This window comes from Coffea arabica, chromosome 1c (assembly GCF_036785885.1).
Source record: "Coffea arabica cultivar ET-39 chromosome 1c, Coffea Arabica ET-39 HiFi, whole genome shotgun sequence".
Taxonomy (NCBI): Eukaryota; Viridiplantae; Streptophyta; class Magnoliopsida; order Gentianales; family Rubiaceae; genus Coffea; species Coffea arabica.
This window is the reverse complement of record NC_092310.1, coordinates 51471707-51492110: the sequence shown is the minus strand read 5'-3', so window position 1 is coordinate 51492110 and position 20404 is coordinate 51471707. Positions and strand designations below refer to the sequence as shown.

Sequence of the window (20404 nt, the reverse complement as noted above, 5' to 3'; positions counted from 1 at the left end):
GAAACAAAATAAATATAATATATATATATATGCATGTATATAATTATATATATAATATATAATTTAATTAGTTACAAACTTATGATAATGATATTATTAGTTATATGTATTATATAATGCATATTAGTATATGTAATATAATTGATATTATCAATTATACTAATAATTATATATATATGTACTAATACAAATTATTAATTGGTTATACTAAATTTACTAATATATTTATACTAAATCTCTAATTGCACTTAATACAATAACATTTTTTTCTCAAAAAAACAAAAAAGCACAAGCACAATAATGAATTAGTGATTGTATTTGTGTCAAAAGTGAAAACTCGACTACTTTAGTTGTATTTATTTCATCATGTTGGATTGTGTTCAAACAACTTCTGCTTGTTTGTTTTTATAAGTTTCAATTGTGAAATTATAATGAATAATAATTTGGTAATGTGTTGATATTTTAGTACTTGATTATTTGCTAAAATTTAACTATAATAAAATTATATAACAAACTTTTATTAATCCCACGGAGGCAACCACAGGAGAAGTGAGGCGGGGGAAAGGGGTGTGGGGGACAGGGTGGGGCTGGGGGGAATTTGTAGGCAACGGGTCTCCTGTCCCAACCCGGCCCGTTGCCATCCTTAATCGTGATATGAGACACATCTACACCAAACCAAAACTCATCAGACACTCAATCCTCCTTTGATATAGGCTTTCAATTAGATGTTTTCATTAATCAGCCAATGGTTTCTAGATCCTCCTTGATAGTTTCGCAAGGAAAGGGACACCTGTGTGGTTAATGCTTGACTGCGTCATACGTATAAAGTTCCAAAGCCAAACAGACCACGAGGCTTAAACTTGATGATGTCTTGTCTTCTATAACCAAAAAGAAAGAACAAATATTTGATGTGCCTGTCATTAATTTTAAATTACATTCGCACACACAAAAAAAAAATCACAATAAATATATACTGACAATGTATACACTTTCACCGTTAAATACATAATATATAATCCGAATTTGAATTTGAAACTTAAATTTTACACATGTATCGTATATCTAACCGTGATAATATAATCCGAATTTAAAATTGAAACTCAAATTTTACATATATAATAATGTATACACCGTCAGTATATACAAGATTTCCTGATAAACAAATATACTCTCTATCAACAAAGATATGCCGTGATGCATTTAGGTGTAACGCGTTTTAGCAACACAACAGATTAGCCCTGTTGACCAAATATTACCAATACCAACCAGGGAAAGTTCAATCCCTTTTCCCTAATAAAAAAAATAAACAGAGACCAAACTGCAGAATAAGTTGAATTCAAGCAAAAGTGAACGGACCAAGGGTATGACTCAGAATCATAAAAATTTTGTGGAAGTCCCAAATTGGGAAGTTACTACTGTATCAGCTGAATGTTTCAAATTGGACACTTGTCTTGCGGTTTTACTTGTGAAATAAATAAACAAAAAGTATTAAGGAGAGCAAAGAAGATGATCAAATCAAATAATGCAAGTATTTTAGGGTGCTAATTGAATTCTAAACTGCATCACTCCTTGCGTCACTAGCCCTGGCCCGGGAAAAATAAAGGAAACAGAGGTAGGAATATTTCATTTCAAGGCTTCGAAATTGTATGATTTTGTAATTGTAAGAATGAAAGGTTCCATTTCACCATGCCCTGCACTTCTCACAAACATACTTGAAAACTAATCTTTTTATATAAAAAAAAATGATAATTTCATGTCAATATCTGCACTAATAACAGTAAGTACATCGATCAAACATGATACAAATACATAAATATGAAACTTATATACAATTTAAATCTCAAAAGGAAAAAAAAATGTGTGGATATATTTGAGGTCGAGATTTCAATGCCAAAGTGTTTGGATACCACAAATATCTCAAATAATATATCGCTTGCATCATAAACACATTTCTCAACCTACCTTTTATATTCCCAATTATCTTTTTATCTTATATACATCACATCACATCACAAAAAGTGCTACAGTAATTATTCCAAATAATACTACTCTACCAAACTTTCTTTCACCCTTGTGATCGAGGCAAAGAAAAGATGGCTAATAGCTTATCTAAATCTGAATGAAAGTTTGTGTTGTTGGGATGCAACATCCAAAACCAATAATGTTAAAAGTGGTATTATTTCTTCTGCCTTTTCTTTCCAAATGTCTCTCTTAAAATTGTTGTATTCACACCAAATTAATTAATTAAGAAACCCCCACTACAAGTACAAAGTCGCCTTTATTAAAGTAAAGCAATCACCTTTTAATAATTTTTTGCTTTAAAAAGAGTACGACATATTATTTTTATTTTTTATTTTTGTCTTTGATGATACAAGTATTTGGACAAGAATGAGATTGAGCATTAAAAGTTGATCTCACAATTACAAAAGCAAGAGAAAGCAAAAGCAAAAAATCAAATGTAAGTGGCCATTGTTTATTCTTCTTTCGAAAAAGACCGACCATGCAAGTAAAACTTATTAAATATAAAAATGAGCACTTGGTTTTTTGTTAGAGTGCAAAGTTAGACTCCCAACACCAAGAATATAATTGTGATTCAAACTCTAAAAAGTAGAATACCATCCATCAAGAAGTTTCGTGCCTCCTTTAGCATCTCAAAAAGATGCAGCACACAACAGTTATTTGAATGCTAATAAATTCACTTTCTATCAATTTTAGGGAAAGCCCACCAACTTAAAAGTAAAGTGAAAATTATTGCAGTTAAAGTAGAGAGAAAATGATAAAGAAAAGAAAAGCTAGAATGCACTTTTGCCAAAGGATTTCTGACAAAATTAAAAATTAATCCAAATGATTAATTCAAACAGCATGAGAGAGAGAGCAACATTAATTTAGTAATATAGTCAATACCACACAAGTTCGAGTTCAATACATAGCCGTGAATTGAGCAGTAAGTACTTTTTTTTTTTGCGGAAAAGAAAGCTAAATCTTTCTCATTAGTCGGGCCCCTTGCCTCTTTATTGTCTTGTCTTAATCATTTTGAGGCAATAGTTTTGTACTTGGCTTTTCACCAAGTACATGATAATTACGAGTACTTAACCATCTAATTGCCGGCCTTCAAGAAAGTTTTCTAGATACAGTAGTGAGGGCTGTATTCATAGCAATTTTCTTTTTTGCCCGCCCTGCGTTGACACTTTTGCAGGCGTTTGTACTTAGTAGTATAAGCCAAAAACACGATATGATATTATTAATTCCTTGCAGTCATTACTTACACACGATAACCACGACATGGCTTTGACCATTCTCCCATCACAAAGAATTGCTTTTCTAAACGATGCTGAATTATATTTTATTATTATTTTCTTGACATGATCGTATTAGAAAAGTTCGACCAACATTCATTCTGCTTGTAACTTTGTCCAAAGAAACTTTTGATTTTTCCCATTTTTTTTTTGCCCTTTCTGTTAATGGTTAATATTTCATGAGAAACCCAAGTTGTTTATTAAAGTTTTTATTTTTTTTTTTTAACAAAAAAAAAAAAGTAATGTAGTGTTTGGCCCAAAGTAAAACAAGGGATTCCCATGTATCTGATTCCTCTGTGTTTTGGTTTTGGTTCTGATTCCCATGTATCTTCGATTGACAATAATGCCTTCTTCTTGCCTTATTATTCTACTGTTGACTCATCCATCCAGTTTCTGTACGTCAAAACTTAGAAGCTTCTGTAGCCACTTGTCAACATATGATGTCAACTCTTCTAAGAGCCAACACATAGAAATTAAAGATCTTTGATAATGATATTTGACAGCAATCGAATTGCTAAAAATGCTCATTAGTAGCAGCGTATTTCCTCTTTCTTTTCACTTTTCCTTATTGAGGAAACATATACTTTTTTTTTCCTTTTTTTTTTTGTTGGCAGTGATAGTTCTTTTCTTCTTTTTTTTTTTTTTTTGAGGAAATATATAATTACTTCCTTGCTAAGGTAAAACCTTTTCATATATACAATATATAAAGAAGAAAAATAAAAAGTATTTATCTCATTTAAATGCAACGACATCAAAATGATTTGAATCTTCTTCTGTTACCTCATCGGGTAGTTGTCTCCCGGACTTTCTTCTCTCCTCTCTTTCCCAGAAAAGACTGAACAGGAAGATAACCTTCTTAGACAGCAGCTTCCCTCAATCTTTGCTTCCTCATTTTATTCTTCCTATTTCAAAACATCACACCTACCCGCACACCTAAATACCCGCATATATCCAACTCCCAATTGACCCGATTCACCTATTTAACCGTTGGCTCAGGATCCAACTTTTCAAGATTTGAATTTCCAAGACTTGATTTTTATTAACTGTATTAGAGAAAAAGTTGATAGGAAGAAGTGGGAAAACAATACAGGGGAAAAATGGTAGTGGCGGCAGCAAGAAGATATGGGTTGGTGGTGGTTTTGGCCTGGGTGGTCTTTCCGGCGGCTATCGTGTTGTGTGGAGAAATGGGGTTGACCTTCCAGCTGGAGAGGGCCTTTCCGACGAGTCATGGTGTCCCACTTGGTGAACTCCGGGCCCGTGATCGGTCCAGACACGGCCGGTTCTTGCAGCAATCTTCTCTTGGTGGAGTTGTTGATTTCCCTGTTGAAGGCACCTATGACCCTTTTGTTGTTGGGTATAGTTCTTTATTAATTCTATAATTATTGATAATTATGTGAATTATGGCCGCTCTTTCTCTCTTTTTTTTTTTTTTCCAGTTTCTGTTAGTTGTTTTATATTTCAGTGTAGATTTAAGGTATCTTTGTGTCTTAAAGTAATGTTCTTGATGGTTTCTTGGCTTAATTGTTTTATAGATTTAAGCAAATTACGCTTTATTATTTGGTGAATATATGTTCTTTGCTTTTGTTACTTTTATTAATTTTTTACCTTTTCTTCGGTCAACAGTTGTTTGCTTGACATTTCTATTGAAGACTTAATGAGCTTTGGCGGTGTTTGTCTCTATCTTGCATGTTTAGTTCTTTGAACTGTGAGAATTAGTGGGGATTTTGGCTTTTCTTTTTGTGATTGATAGACGGAGTATTTTGTTGTTAGATTAATAAAACTTAATGGTATTTATGATTTTTTTTTGGTTTTTAGGCTGTACTTTACAAGAGTTCTACTAGGTTCACCACCGAAAGAATTCTATGTACAGATTGATACTGGAAGTGATGTTTTGTGGGTTAGTTGCGCATCCTGCAATGGTTGCCCTACATCTAGTGGACTCCAGGTAATTACACAAATTCTGCCTTAAAAGTGTTCAATTTTTACTGCCTGTTTTGGAAATTTGTCGTGAAGTATTCTTCTGGACAGTGAAAGTTTGTTTCTATTAACAGATCCAGCTTGAGTTCTTTGATCCGTCAGGTTCACCGACAGCTTCACCGATTTCATGTTCTGACCAGAAATGTGTGCTTGGAATTCAGTCTTCTGACTCGGAGTGTTCTAATGGTAATCAATGCAGTTACACTTTCCAGTATGGAGACGGTAGTGGGACATCAGGGTATTATGTGTCAGACTTGATGCATTTTGATACCATTGCTGGTAACTCTGTGACGTCAAATTCTTCAGCTAAAGTTGCCTTTGGGTAAGCTAAAGCTGAATTATTTGAATTATAGATTGTTTTGAGTTTTGCAGATTTGTCTTGACCATCTCTGTTGTACACTTGACATTTGGTGGACAGTTGCAGCACATCACAGACTGGCGACTTGACAAAGTCTGATAGAGCAGTTGATGGAATTTTTGGGTTTGGGCAGCAAGGTATGTCTGTGATTGCACAACTTGCTTCACAAGGAGCGATACCAAACGCATTCTCTCATTGCTTGAAGGGAGGTAACGGTGGTGGAGGTATCCTGGTTCTTGGTCAGGTCATCCAGCCGAATATTGTTTACACTCCCCTTGTCCAGTCACAGTATGTATTTTCTATCCTGCATTGGAACATTCAGGTCTTGCTTTTTTATTAGGTTCAGCATCCTTTCTTGTTCATGTCTACAGCTTTTCGTTGATATTGATGTCCAATGGACCTCATAGAAGCCAATATTGTCTGGCTTGCGCTTATGTCAACAGTTAGCAGAAATAGGAATTACAGCTTTGTAGGTTGAGCAGCGATTGGATTAAATTGCATGGTGTCCTATGCTGTTTGGTTAATTGTTAGTCCAGAGTTGCAGACCCAGAACCATATCTATACTTTATGGCCTGCCAATGTGAATCCTTCTCATAAAGGATTTTAAATGTAATTTGGCGGATAAAATGGAATGCAGTAGCCACTTTGGCGTGTGAATTTAAGTTCTAATTGAGAAAGAAAGTCAAGGTTAGAAATTGAGATATCAGAAATTTGGCATGTGGGTTTGTTACTCTTAGGGAGCATTGGTTTACCAAATCCCAGTGACCTAAACTCCCCAAATTTCTAACACCTTCTATCCCTGGGGTAGAAAAAGTGAGATTACTGAATATCAAGAGGTATTTCTTTGGACAATTTGGACATGTAGTAATGGTTCATGGAAAGTAATTTAGCCATTTGTTATTTGTAAAAGGGACCTTTTTTTTAGTGATCAGTTGAGCTCTGATTGTGCGTTCAAATTTTTTAAACTTAAGATAGGTGTCTATTTTGAAATATGGGGCCAATAACTTTTCATGGGTAATTCTTTTGACCGATAAAAAGTCAGACACAATTACTGTTTCTAATCGAATGAATTCAGGATTATCTTTTCCAAACATAGTGGTAAGAGTAGAAAACCCTGGCTACTAATGAAATACATTTGTAGATAACCATGTAGATAAATTAACAGAAATTCAAACTTAAGTTTAAGCATTTGGGCTGGATAACCATTGACAGCCACCTGCTTCTCTTCTCTTGTGTTTTTTGTATTGAATCTGTTTACAAGCTTAGACTTATAAAAAAAAAAAAAATGGAATTCTAGATGAGGCTAGTTTAGTACTTCATTTTTCTCACTGCCCACTCCCCATTTTTCTCAATCTATACTAAAATTCTTATCTTTATATTGTGGTTTTTTTGGATTTTTTGGAACACTGGAATTGGAGTCAGGTTCACACTCTCTCTTTCTTTCAGGCCACATTACAATCTGAATCTTCAGAGCATTGCTGTGAATGGGCAGTCAGTGCCTATTGATTCACAAGTATTTACAACTTCGAGCACCCGAGGAACTATTGTTGATTCTGGAACTACTCTGGCATACCTTGCAGAGGAGGCTTATGATCCTTTTGTTGATGCAGTAGGTTTTTATGGAACCTGTCGGATGCTTGACTCATTTGTGTTGGGCGACATTTCTTAGTTGTTTTTGCACTAGATGAATATTGGCGTGCACAGGGTAGCACATCTGTGAGAGTGTCATGCATCAATAGTTTACTCAAAATATGGTTTTCATTGCAGATTAATCAAATTGTTCTACAATCAGTACGTGCTTTTGTTTCTCGGGGAAGTCAGTGTTATTTAGTCACCTCCACCTCCAGGTTATTATTAATGATTTGTGAACCACTTTTCCATGTTGTTGAGTATTCCTTTGTTATCTATTACGGAGTATAATAATACTTAAAAACTGACGAATGTATTCTTTTTCTGTTTAGTGTCTCTGACATATTTCCCAAAGTTAGTTTAAACTTCGCTGGTGGTGCTTCAATGGTGTTAAATCCTCAGGACTACCTTTTACAGCAGAACTCCATTGTGAGTAGAAATTTATATTGAAGTGAATATTGATAGAGTTTGCAGTTAACCTGGTTTGAAGTTGGAATGCTGTCCTTCCCCATATTTAACAATTTACCCCTAAAGACCCTTACTTTGTCATTTTCTGACTCAAATTGATCTTGTTGATGTAAATTGCTTGTGAAATGGCGGTCCTACAGATCATCAGTTCCAAGTTAGTTGCCAAATATTTTTCTCTTGATAAAAATTGACTTATTTGTGATCTAAGTTTTCAGAAATTGTTTTGGAGTGCCTCATTTGGCCCCTTAAAGTTTCAAATTTGAGAATGAGGAATTTAGTGCAAATTTGATAGGCTCCCATCTCCCTGATGTTCACAAAGGAACGGTTCGTGGAAAACTTGTTCTTGCACATGTACATATAAAATTGATTTGCCAGCTCATTTTTGGCAGAATGGTGCAGCAGTCTGGTGCATCGGCTTTCAGAAAATTCAGGGTCAAGGGTTGACAATTCTTGGAGGTGAGTCCTTGACAGGTTCAGTCCCCATTGGGCAGATATGACTTGTAAATTGGTAAATGAAAAATTAGTATATGAGCAAAATGGGCCCTATATTTTGGATTAACTCCAGAGTAGATCCAAACTTATGGTGCAATGTTCACATCCAGGTGTGCTAGCCACTTGTCTTGTGTCTAACATTTTTCCTGATTTATCCTTGTTATTTGCCTTTCGGTCTTTTGTCATACACGTGATGGGCCATGTCTAACCGGCTTTCAACAATTTTATCTAATACAATTTTTCTTTGATTTTTCAATGTCTGAAACCTTGTTAAGGATTCATCTCTGATTGATCATTTAGTATGACCCTTCAATGTGATGCCAGAGATACATGTTCAGTATTTCTGGTTTGTCATCTTGTTTTGTCATGAAAATGTCTGAATGAAACTGGAATTTGTTTCCTATTTTTCTTCATTATTTGTTTCCTTTCATGCAGACCTTGTTCTGAAAGACAAGATTGTTGTTTATGATTTGGCTGGCCAAAGGATTGGATGGGCTAACTATGACTGTAAGTTCCCATATCAAGAGCATTTTCCAGCCGTTGACTTGATTTTTACAGTGCCTTCTATTTATCATTTATCTGATTGGATTAAAAGGGGAAACTTGGATTAAAAGTGTGAGTGTTTTCTCTGATACAGATACATTTGAAATTCAGTTTTTAGTTCAAGATTCGCAGAATTTGGGGTTTGTCTATTCTTTTTATGAAGTGTAAATAGCTGAAAGAAGACACTAGTTTATTTTTCTCACTGAATAAATCGGATATGGATTTGTCTCTGTATATCTAAAGCTTAAATATATGGTCATACTTTAGACCTAGGCATGGAAGTAATTGAGCATTTATGGTCATTAGGTAAGACTTAATACCATGTATCCTTTTGCGGAAATTGGATGTAGTCTTGAGCCACTGGGGATCTGAAGCTGAATGTTAAGCTTGCTTCAATGCTTTACGCGAGTATAACTTGAGCAGCTCGATAATCACATATTGTCTTACGGGGTTCTTGATCTTGAGAAGATTATTATGATGCTTTCACACAGAGTATTATTATGTGTCAATAATTTTGATATTAGATGGTGGCCATGCAGCTGGGGTACAATTCGGCTCATTCATTAGTAGACAGTTGAGCTAAAAACTTGAGCATATAAAGTTTCTCTGTACCATGTAAAGAAAAGTCCATCTCCCATCACGGTTATAACAGTGATTTATCCTAACAAACTTCTAACTATGTCTAATCAGGTTCCTCGCCGGTAAATGTCTCAGCAACCCCAAGTACAGGGAAAAGTGAATATGTAAATGCTGGGCAGATTGATAATAACAGTTCGTCCCGCGATGATCTTCACAGTCGGGTATTAGTCACCATCCTGGTTTTCTTGTTGTACGCGTTAGCATATGGAGAATTCTCAGTTTTGTGACATCAATAGGGAATTTTTTGGACTGGTGTTCTATTTCTTTGTATAGCTTCTAGCTGGTATTTAATTTATAGCAATTGGCAGGATACAGTGTTATAGTTTTGGACAGGCTGATATGTTTGTATTATTACTTTGGCCTTGTTCTGTTTTCGGCCGCTCATTTACCAAGCAGATGTAGAATGACTGGCCTCACAAGGGCCCTGTTGTACATTAGACACGAACCAAATTCTTGAATTTACACCTCATTAATACAGAGATTCTCATCTGTTTGTTTTAAAGAGAGTGCTGAGTTTATACGTCTTCTCTCTACAGCTACAAGTATGAGATGCCTGTGGTTAGTAATTTGCATGTCATTGTGAAGAGGAATGCATATCTTCGGAAGTTTGAACCCTCCACCTAAAGCTCAAAAAAGGAATTTTAAATCTCCTTTGATGATTAATTTGTCTATAAGACAAGTTGATTAAACATATGCCCAGTCTTAGGATTAGTTAGTGCGTCACTAGGTCTATGCATCCCAAACTACAAAGGATCAACACTAGCAGCAGATTATCTGTCATATTCTTGATGCCATTTCTCTTAGGGATGAATCCTATTGCATTAATGACTTGTATTATTGGGATTGATAACTTGTATTATTAGTATTAAAAGTTATGCTATGTGCAAATCCAAGATGGATGAATGCGATTCTTCGAATTTAACTTTTCCTTTCACATCTGTTTTAATTGAGATGAATTAACTTCATTTCTCCCTTTGTTTTGACTAAAAAGTTTCTTACTTTTTCGATGAACATATTTTTCGATCTCTTTTTTATCTCACGCACATCAAATCGTTACAATACATTTTCTACAAAAACTTCTAAAAATAGCGGCTTAAATGTGACCACATCATGGCCATCCACACAGCTCTTTGGCTTATGATTTCATATGCATATTCCTTTTCTTCAAGTGACAAAATGGTTGCATCCATATTTTCCGTAAATTAATGCGGAAAACAAAAGCAAGTTTGTCATGGAATGTGACGCGGTGCTGCAATGGTAGTGGTTCCCTACATTGTCAATTGAATTGCAATTGACAAAATGGTTGCATCCACCGTCTAAAAGGCAAATTCACCATTTTCGTCCTAGCCCATTACTATGACTTTACTTAAAAAATTTCAGGTGGATGCGTAGTGCACTCGTGTGACTCGATGGTGATTCAATTTTCTCCGTATTATTTTTGGACCCCTTGAGATCCTCCTCCTCCTTTTAGTATAGGATAAAATAGATTATACTACAATCATCGTCTCGAAAAAAAATTCACCATTTTTGTTCCAAACTTATTTTATTAAAATCAATTTTGTCCTGAATAGTTTTTTTTTTTTTTATGAATATAGTCCTTCAAGTTTTATTTGTTGTCCAATCATATCCTTCTGCAGTGATGCCACCCATTTTAGTTTTTCGGATGCAAAATCCAGGGGCAATCTAGGAACTAACAAGTGAACTCCTCTATAAAAAATGAGAAAATAAATATATTAAACTATATATCTTGTTTTAAACTTCAAGACAAATAGTTTTGGAACTAAGTCCTTTGCGGAGAGAAACTGGGATAAAAAAATAGAAACTGGTTTTTTTCTCCTCCCAAATTAAGATATCATTGCGGCTGTTCTTCTTCTTCCGATTGTTCTCCCTTTCCAGCTAGTAGACTAGCCGGAATTTTCCCACTCTCTCACATCTAAGCACACAGAAACAATATATACATCCAAGTTCTGTTTAAAACTTAAAACAATAAGAAATAAAGGAAATAGATTTTGAAGGAAAACAGATATATTTTCCTTACAACCCGCTTGATGTTAGTTTCTGCGACCAGTAAAATCCACAATAGATAACAGTTTCTCTTCTTATGCAAACACATATCACATACACATAATCACATATTCATTTTTAATGTTACATCCTGGCATTTACACAAGCAGTTGGAGGGCATTAAATTGACATTACTCTTCCTTTTGAGCAATTGGTGTATAATCCAACTTAGGCCAAATGTTTTAATCCAATCAGTAGTTCAGTCTTTCTCCCATGATAGCATATTTACAAAAGGACAAAAAAAGGACTTAGTTCCAAAACTATTTGATGTGCTCTTCATCCTATTTCAAATGAGAAATTTGGAGAGAATCTCAATAAAGCTAAAAGCCGATGATGGATTTGGAGTTGAGATCTGAGTATATTGGGATAGTAGATTTTTCGAGATAATTTTTTAAAAAAAAGTATTGTAGTGCCTTTTTTTTATATGATTTAGACAAGATAAAAAATGTGTTTAAGATGAAATGCAAATTAATCAACTACCCAAACAAAGATGACAAATTTCTTCCAGAAGTACAAATTAAGTGTTTTTAAAGCTCTCTAATTTTCCTCTGCACTTAATTTCTCCCAAAACTCCACTTTTTCTGCTAAATTCCAATCTTGCTCGAGCCAAAAGCAAAATGGCCTTCCTTCCATATTTTCTTGGTAGGTTGTGCTTGAGTACAGGTGCCGATGCTTCTTCTAGTGTTTTTTTTTTTTTTGTCAACACAGTTGGGTATCTGGGCCCATGGACTGGTAATACCGTACGGCTCAACTAATCCCAACTGTGGGCCGGGAGAGGCTGCCCAACATCATCGACCAAGTTTACCCGGAGACTTGATCCCTTGACGTGGCTCTCACCCAACTGAGTTGCATCCACGGAACCGAACCCCGAAGGGCGATGCTTCTTCTAGTGTTTTTTTTTTTTTTTTTTTTTTTATCAAAACGGCAACTCATCATTCATTAAACTAAACCAGAGTACAATCCTTGGAGCAACTGCTCTTACAATCTGCCTGAACCAAATCAAGCAACCACGCTGGGAAGTCAAACTTCCATTCAGCTGTTTTTTCCAAATTTATAGCAAACTTTGCTATATGGTGACTAACAGAGCTGCTCTCCCTTCTAGTGAAGGAAAAGCAACATTCATAAAAACTGAGCTTCAGCCTTTTAATATCTGAAAGCACAGTTGCAATCTCTACATCATCTTCTTCATAATTTATCCTATCAATAACATACTTACAATCAGATTCGAACTCCACCCTCCTCCACCCTTGTTGTTTGGCCACCAGCATTGCTGCTCTTAATGCTAATGCTTCCTCCATCTTTGGGGTTGAACAACTTGAGCCCGACACTGTCCAAGCTCCCACTACTTCCTTCTGCCAGTCCCTTGCCACCAACCCCCATCCTGCTTTCTCCTTGTCTTGTTGAACTGCTGCATCAGAATTTATTTTCACCCATGCCTCACTTGGTTCCTGCCATGCACCTGGTTCCACCTTCCCCTCCCCTCTAACTCTGACTAAATCTTTTTCCTCCATCTGCACCTCCTGGAACTCTCTCCATTCCCTAATAGCTTTTTGGACCACTCCCATGGGATCCCTGGCTTTTGCTTCAAACTGTCTCGCATTCCTTGACTTCCATATCTGCCATAACAAGTTCACAGTCACACCAATACGCTCCTGTCCCATCTTCCCCTTCACTGCATCCTTCAGCTCCTCCCACCAATGCCAGAATTTATACCTATATGTCTCCAGCCCCTCCCAACTAACTGGCGCCACTTCCCAGATGGCCTTTGCATGGTCACATGTAAGTCCCAAAGACAACCAAGAGGGGAGGTGAATTGGGTTGATTAAAATCTTAACTAAATTTATGTACTTTTTCTTTAATAAAAATTTACCTTCTTTTCTAGTAATGATCAACCAAGTGGATTAGAAGACAAGAGCAATATTGATCAGGGAAACAAGTATAGACAAGCAATGAGAATTTTATTAAACAGAAAAATAAGATAGGGAATCAAACCAAGTGTCTACCAAGCTATCCTCAAACTTGAAGACCATACACTAGGAAGAGCAACTTCTCTTTGATGAAAGAAGATCAACTAGATGTACAATGGAGGGAGCACTTCCTCCTTGCCCTAAGTCTCACCTAGTCAAACTAAGAAATTTTACAATCACTCAGAAAACCCTCAACAAAGCTACACTAAAGATCCTTTCAACCACAAAAGAAATGCTCACCAGAAATTCACACCACTTTAAAACAAATCTTGCTTTGGAGACTATTTTCTAGCTAAAATATCTCTTGAGATCTTGTAAACAAAGTGTGCAAAAGTCCCTGCTTGGTTCAGACCAGTTTGATTTTAAAGGTAACCAGAAATGAGCTTCATCAATGCTTCCAACGGATAGAAGGCAGCTGAAGAGTCAACTAGCCGTTGGGGCTGTCGGACGTCCGATGATCAAATCATCGTCCGATGACAGTCAAGTTGAAGTTCGGACGTCCGATGCGTCTTGATCGTCCGATAGCACAGCGTCCGATCGTAGGCAGAGAGTTGGCAAGTCATCTTGAAATTTTTCGGACGTCCGATGCGGTTGATAAGCGTCCGAGGTGTGCGTCCGATCCTTCCGGACGTCCGATGCTTCCTTATGAGCGTCCGACAGAGCTTCCTTCTTGATGTTCTTTATCCTTTCGGACGTCCGACAGTTTCCTTTCGGCCGTCCGACCTGATTGTCCTGTTTTTGCTTCTCCTTTTGTTTGTTTTGCATTTCATGACATATTCGAACCTGATTCTTGGATAGACAAAAACACTTATATTTGAAGAAAGTTAGATAAACATTTCAAAGTACCAAGAATAACAAACTTGACATACTTAAAAGACAGTATCTTTGATCGGAACAAAACAATGACTAAATTCGTTTCTATTATTTCAATCTTGTTTGCCACATCCAAAGCATCGTAGACTGGAATCAATCAAACATATGCTTTCCTTGTTCCATCAGACCTGATCAAAGTGTTCACTTTCTTGGTCTGTATAAATGAACTTTTGTGATCATCAAAACCCAGAATAACTTTGAGCACAACATGCACTAGCGGCAATATATTCCGCTAGTGTTGTAGACAAAGAGATTGCATATTGTTTCTTGCTAAACCAAGAGACTAAACAATTTCCAAGGAAATGACAAGTTCCACTAGTACTCTTTCTATCCACACGACACCCTCCAAAATCAGCATCCGAATAACCATATAGTGCAAACTCATTAGATCTAGCATACTCATTAGATCTAGCATACCAAAGACCATAGTCTAATGTACCTTTCAAATACCTAAAAATTCTTTTTACAGCATTCAAATGTGATTCTTTTGGACAAGATTGAAATCTAGCACACAAGCAAATAGCAAACATAATATCAGGTCTACTTGCGGTTAAATAGAGTAGGCTTCCGATCATACCTCTATAATGCTTTTCATCCACATGATTACCTTCTTCATCTTTGTCAAGCTTTGTAGAAGTGCACATTGGAGTTCCAACTTGCTTTGAGTCCTCCATGCCAAACCTTTTCAGCAATTCCTTGGTATATTTTGCTTGATTTATAAAAATTCCCTCAAGAGCTTGATGTATTTGAAGTCCAAGTAAGAAATTTAATTCTCCCATCATACTCATTTCAAATTCACTTTGCATAGTGATGGAAAACTCCTTACATAGATACTCATTAGTAGCACCAAAAATAATATCATCAACATATATTTACACAATAAGAAGATCATTCAACACTTGCTTAGTAAAAAGTGTGGTGTCCACAACACCCCTTTTGAAACCATTTTCAATCAAAAAACCATTTAGTCTTTCATACCAAGCTCTTGGAGCCTGTTTTAGACCATATAAAGCTTTAGATAGTTTAAACACATGATTTGGAAATTTTGAATTTTCAAAACCGGGGGGTTGATCCACATATACTTCTTGATCAATAAAACCATTTAAAAAAGCACTTTTAACATCCATTTGAAACAATTTGAAACCTTTAAAGCATGCAAAAGCAAGAAGCATTCTAATAGATTCTAATCTTGCTACGGGAGCAAATGTTTCATCAAAATCAATTCCTTCTTCTTGTGCATATCCTTTAGCAACTAATCTGGCTTTATTTCTTACAACAACACCTTTATCATCCAATTTATTTCTAAAAATCCACTTTGTGCCAATGATAGGTTGATTTTGAGGTCTATCAACAAGTGTCCAAACTTCATTCCTCTCAAATTGATTAAGTTCCTCTTGCATAGCCAAAATCCAATTTTCATCCTTTAAAGCATCATTGATATTTTTGGGTTCAAAAAGAGAAACTAAAGCAAAATTATCAAACAATTTTCTAGATGTGGAACGAGTGTTTACCTTCTCGGATGGATCACCAATTATAAGCTCTTTTGGATGATTTTGACTGAATTTCCAAGCCTTGGGAAGATCTTTGAGTGGATCATCATTTTTGTCTTCATCATCCTCTTCTTGATCATTATGAACTTCATTTTCCATTTCAGTTGCTGCTGGTTTAGAGCTTCCTTCATTTCCAATTGATAGCTTTTCCATTCCTTCTCGAACACCTACATCATCATCCTCACACGAACTTTTGGAATTATCATCATTGGTTTCATCAAATGTTATATGTATAGCTTCTTCAATCACAAGAGTCCTTCTATTAAAAACTCTATATCCTCTTTTATTCTCACAATACCCCAAAAATATTCCTTCATCAGATTTTTTATCAAACTTACCAAGATATTCCTTTATATTCAAAATAAAGCATTTACAACCAAATACTTTGAAATAACCAACCGTAGGTTTCTTATCAAAAATCAGCTCATAAGGAGTTTTCTTTAAAATAGGTCTCAAGAGTATTCTATTCATCACATAACATGCAGTGTTTACCGCTTCAGCCCAAAGATATTTAGGCAACCTACATTCATTCAACATAGTTCTAGCAGCCTCTTGGAGAGTCCTATTTTTCCTTTCTACAACACCATTTTGCTGAGGAGTCCTTGCAATAGAAAACTCATGTGTTATACCATTATGATAACAAAATTCTGGAAAACCACAATACTTAAATTCCGTCCCATTATCACTTCTAATCCTAACAATTTTTAATCCAAGCAGATTTTGCACTTTAGCAAAACAATGAAATAAAATTTTTGAAGGCATCATCTTTATGAGCAAGAAATATCACCCAAGTGTATCTAGAATAATCATCAACAATTACAAAATAATATCTTTTACCTCCCAAACTAGTAATTTGAGTGGGACCAAATAAATCAAGATGCAAGAGTTGCAAAGGTTTAGAAGTAGATACACACATCTTTGGTTTAAAAGAAATTTTTGTTTGCTTCCCAAATTGACATGCATCATATATTTTGTCCTTATCAAAACTGATTTTTGGCAAGCCTCTAACCAACACTTTTTTCGAAATTTTCTTTAGTAAATCCATGTTAAAATGACAAAGTCTTCTATGCCACAACCAAGGATCTTCATTTGAAGCTTTAAGACATTTTAACCTAGAAGAACCAACTTTATCAAGAATCACAATATATATGTCATTAAACCTCTTACCTTTGAACACAACATTATATTTGGAATCAAGCACAATGCATTCATGCTTTTTAAACAACACATTCAAGTCTTTATCACACAATTGACTAACACTAAGCAAGTTATAGCCTAAGTTATCAACTAAGAGCACATTATGAACAAAAGTTTCACCATCCTTACCAACATCACCTATTCCAATTGTCTTAGCTTTCAGATCATCACCAAATGTCACTTTTCCACTTGATTTTGATTTTAGCTTTATGAACAAAGAGGGATCACCGGTCATATGCCTTGAGCAACCGCTATCAATAAACCATTTGGACTTGTTTGAGCATTTTTCCTGAAAAGAGAAAGTGTTTGGTACCCATTTTAATTTTTAGGTCCGCAATAGTTAGCATTGTATCTAACTAACCACATGCATTTCATCCCTTTGTTCAGATTTCTTTTCACATAACAATCACCTTTCAAATGCCCTCTTTGACAACAAAAACCACACATAATGGAAGAGTCCTTAACATGTACTGGTTTGACATATCTCAATCCACCTCTTCTATATGTTGTGAAACCATGTGCATTTTTGTTGTGTGCAAATGTTCTTTGAAAAGTAGTAGGATGGGTAGATGACATGTCCCTTTTGATAAACTCCTGCTTTCTTGCTTTCAAAGTCTCATCCAAATTGTCCATTCTTTTTTTCAAATCACCATGTTTTTCCTTCAGCATTTCACAAATATTTGACTCTCTATCAAGCTCATTTTGAACATTACATCCGGCTCTTACAAGACTTTCATTGTCAGTCTTTAGTTGTTTATTTTGTTGAAAAAGACTTGCATTTTCTTGAATGAGAAAAGTCATTTTCTGTTTTAACTGCTTGTTTTTATCATAAGATTCCTTCAAGGCATTATGCAGTTTTTCAACAAAAGATTCAAGATCATCATCTTCATCATTATCACTTTCAGATTGAGAGTGTGTGGAAGTTACCTCATTATTTCCAATAGCCATGAACGCCATTTGAGCTGATTCTTCTTCTTCTTCAACTTCCCCTTCGGAGTTGCATTCATTCCAAGTAATCTGAAAGTTGTTGAATCTTGGCTTTCGATCAGCTTTTCCATCTTTCATCTTCTTCATGGGGCATTCGTTTGCATAGTGTCCAATCTGTCCACATTCGAAGCATTTGTCCAACTGTTTCTTGTTGAAATCTTATTTTCCTTTGTACTTTGCGATAGATGGCTGATTCTGGAATTGATTGTTAGGTCCTCCCCTTCTAAACTTTCTTTTATTCAAGATTCTCTTGAAGCCTCTGGTGATGAGAGCAAGATCATTATCATCATCATCCGAGTCTTCATCATCCAAGTGAGCTGTATCATCTTCCCCTTGAGTAGTCTTTAGAGCAATGTTTCTCTTTGCTCTAGCATCCTCTTCCTCCTGCATTTTAGATTTCAGTTTCAACTCATAAGAAGTTAGTGAGTTAATGATAGATTCAATAGGCACAGAACTTAAATCCTTAACTTCCTCTATTGCAGTCACTTTATTTTCCCATTCTTTGCCCAACGCATTGAGAATTTTCCTGTTCTTCTCTCCCAAGGTGTATTCTTTGCCCAACACCTCGAGATCTTTGATCAAGTCAGTGAACCTGCAATACATTTTGTCAATATCCTCAAGAGGTTCAATCTTAAATGATTCATATTTTGTGACCAAAATAGTCTTTTTCTGTTCTTTCACGTTGTCACCACCCTCATGGATTTCTCTTAGTTTATCCCACATTTCTTTGACCGATTTGCAGCCTTTTACTCTAATTGATTCATTTGAATCTAGAGCACTATAAAGAACATTCATGGCCTTGGCATTCAATATAAGGTTAGTCCTATCTTGAGCATTCATTTCAGCTCTCATTTTTTGCCGAACCAACCCTGTATCTGCATCAAGAAAGTTAGCTTCATGCGGTCCTTCACTCACAATAAACCATAGTTCAATATCAATAGATTGCAGAAAGATAATCATTCGTTCTTTCCAGCTAACATAGTTGGAGCCACTGAACATGGGAGGCCTAGTAACAGATTGCCCCTCAACAAACATAGCATGACTGGTTGTCATCTTTACTCCAAGCCGTTAGAGCTTAATCTCAAGGAGACCAAGCTCTGATACCAATTGTAAGTCCCAAAGACAACCAAGAGGGGGGGTGAATTGGGTTGATTAAAATCTTAACTAAATTTATGCACTTTTTCTTTAATAAAAATTTACCTTCTTTTCTAGTAATGATCAACCAAGTGGATTAGAAGACAAGAGCAATATTGATCAGAGAAACAAGTATAGACAAGCAATGAGAATTTTATTAAACAGAAAAATAAGATAGGGAATCAAACCAAGTGTCTACCAAGCTATCCTCAAACTTGAAGACCATACACTAGGAAGAGAAACTTCTCTTTGATGAAAGAAGATCAACTAGATGTACAATGGAGGGAGCACTTCCTCCTTACCCTAAGTCTCACTTAGTCAAGCTAAGAAGTTTTACAATCACTCAGAAAACCCTCAACAAAGCTACACTAAAGATCCTTTCAACCACAAAAGAAATGCTCACCAGAAATTCATACCACTTTAAAACAAATCTTGCTTTGGAGACTATTTTCTAGCTAAAATATCTCTTGAGATCTTGTAAACAAAGTGTGCAAAAGTCCCTGCTTGGTTCAGACCAGTTTGATTTTAAAGGTAACCAGAAATGAGTTTCATCAATGCTTCCAACGGATAGAAGACAGCTGAAGAGTCAACTAGCCGTTGGGGCTGTCGGACGTCCGACGATCAAATCATCGTCCGAACCAATCGTCCGATGACAGCCAAGTTGAAGTTCGGACGTCCGATGCGTCTTGATCGTCCGATAGCACAGCGTCCGATCGTAGGCAGAGAGTTGGCAAGTCATCTTGAAATTTTTCGGACGTCCGATGCGGTTGATAAGCGTCCGAGGTGTGCGTCCGATCCTTCCGGACGTCCGATGCTTCCTTATGAGCGTCCGACAGAGCTTCCTTCTTGATGTTCTTTATCCTTTCGGACGTCCGACAGTTTCCTTTCGGCCGTCCGACCTGATTGTCCTGTTTTTGCTTCTCCTTTTGTTTGTTTTGCATTTCATGACATATTCGAACCTGATTCTTGGATAGACAAAAATACTTATATTTGAAGAAAGTTAGATAAACATTTCAAAGTATCAAGAATGACAAACTTGACATACTTAAAAGACAGTATCTTTGATCGGAACAAAACAATGACTAAATTCGTTTCTATTATTTCAATCTTGTTTGCCACATCCAAAGCATCGTAGACTGGAGTCAATCAAACATATGCTTTCCTTGTTCCATCAGGCCTGATCAAAGTGTTCACTTTCTTGGTCTGTATAAACGAACTTTTGTGATCATC

General features: G+C 35.9%; 1 protein-coding gene across 2 annotated transcripts; it reads left to right on the top strand.

Annotated features, from left to right (window-relative positions):
- Nucleotides 1-4083: 4083 nt before the first annotated feature.
- On the top strand, nt 4084-9904 carry LOC113727080 (aspartic proteinase 36-like). 2 transcript variants are annotated; one of them, XM_027251062.2, is made up of 10 exons: nt 4084-4650; nt 5112-5241; nt 5348-5595; nt 5692-5919; nt 7078-7240; nt 7399-7478; nt 7593-7689; nt 8118-8184; nt 8656-8727; nt 9454-9904. In XM_027251062.2, exons 1-10 carry the CDS (start codon nt 4394-4396, stop codon nt 9627-9629), a joined length of 1518 nt encoding a protein of 505 aa, XP_027106863.1. In that variant the 5' UTR covers nt 4084-4393; the 3' UTR covers nt 9630-9904. The 2 variants fall into 2 exon arrangements, with proteins under 2 accessions (XP_027106863.1, XP_071932482.1); XM_072076381.1 differs by lacking the exons at nt 8656-8727; nt 9454-9904 and having other exon boundaries at nt 8021-8154.
- Nucleotides 9905-20404: the final 10500 nt, after the last annotated feature.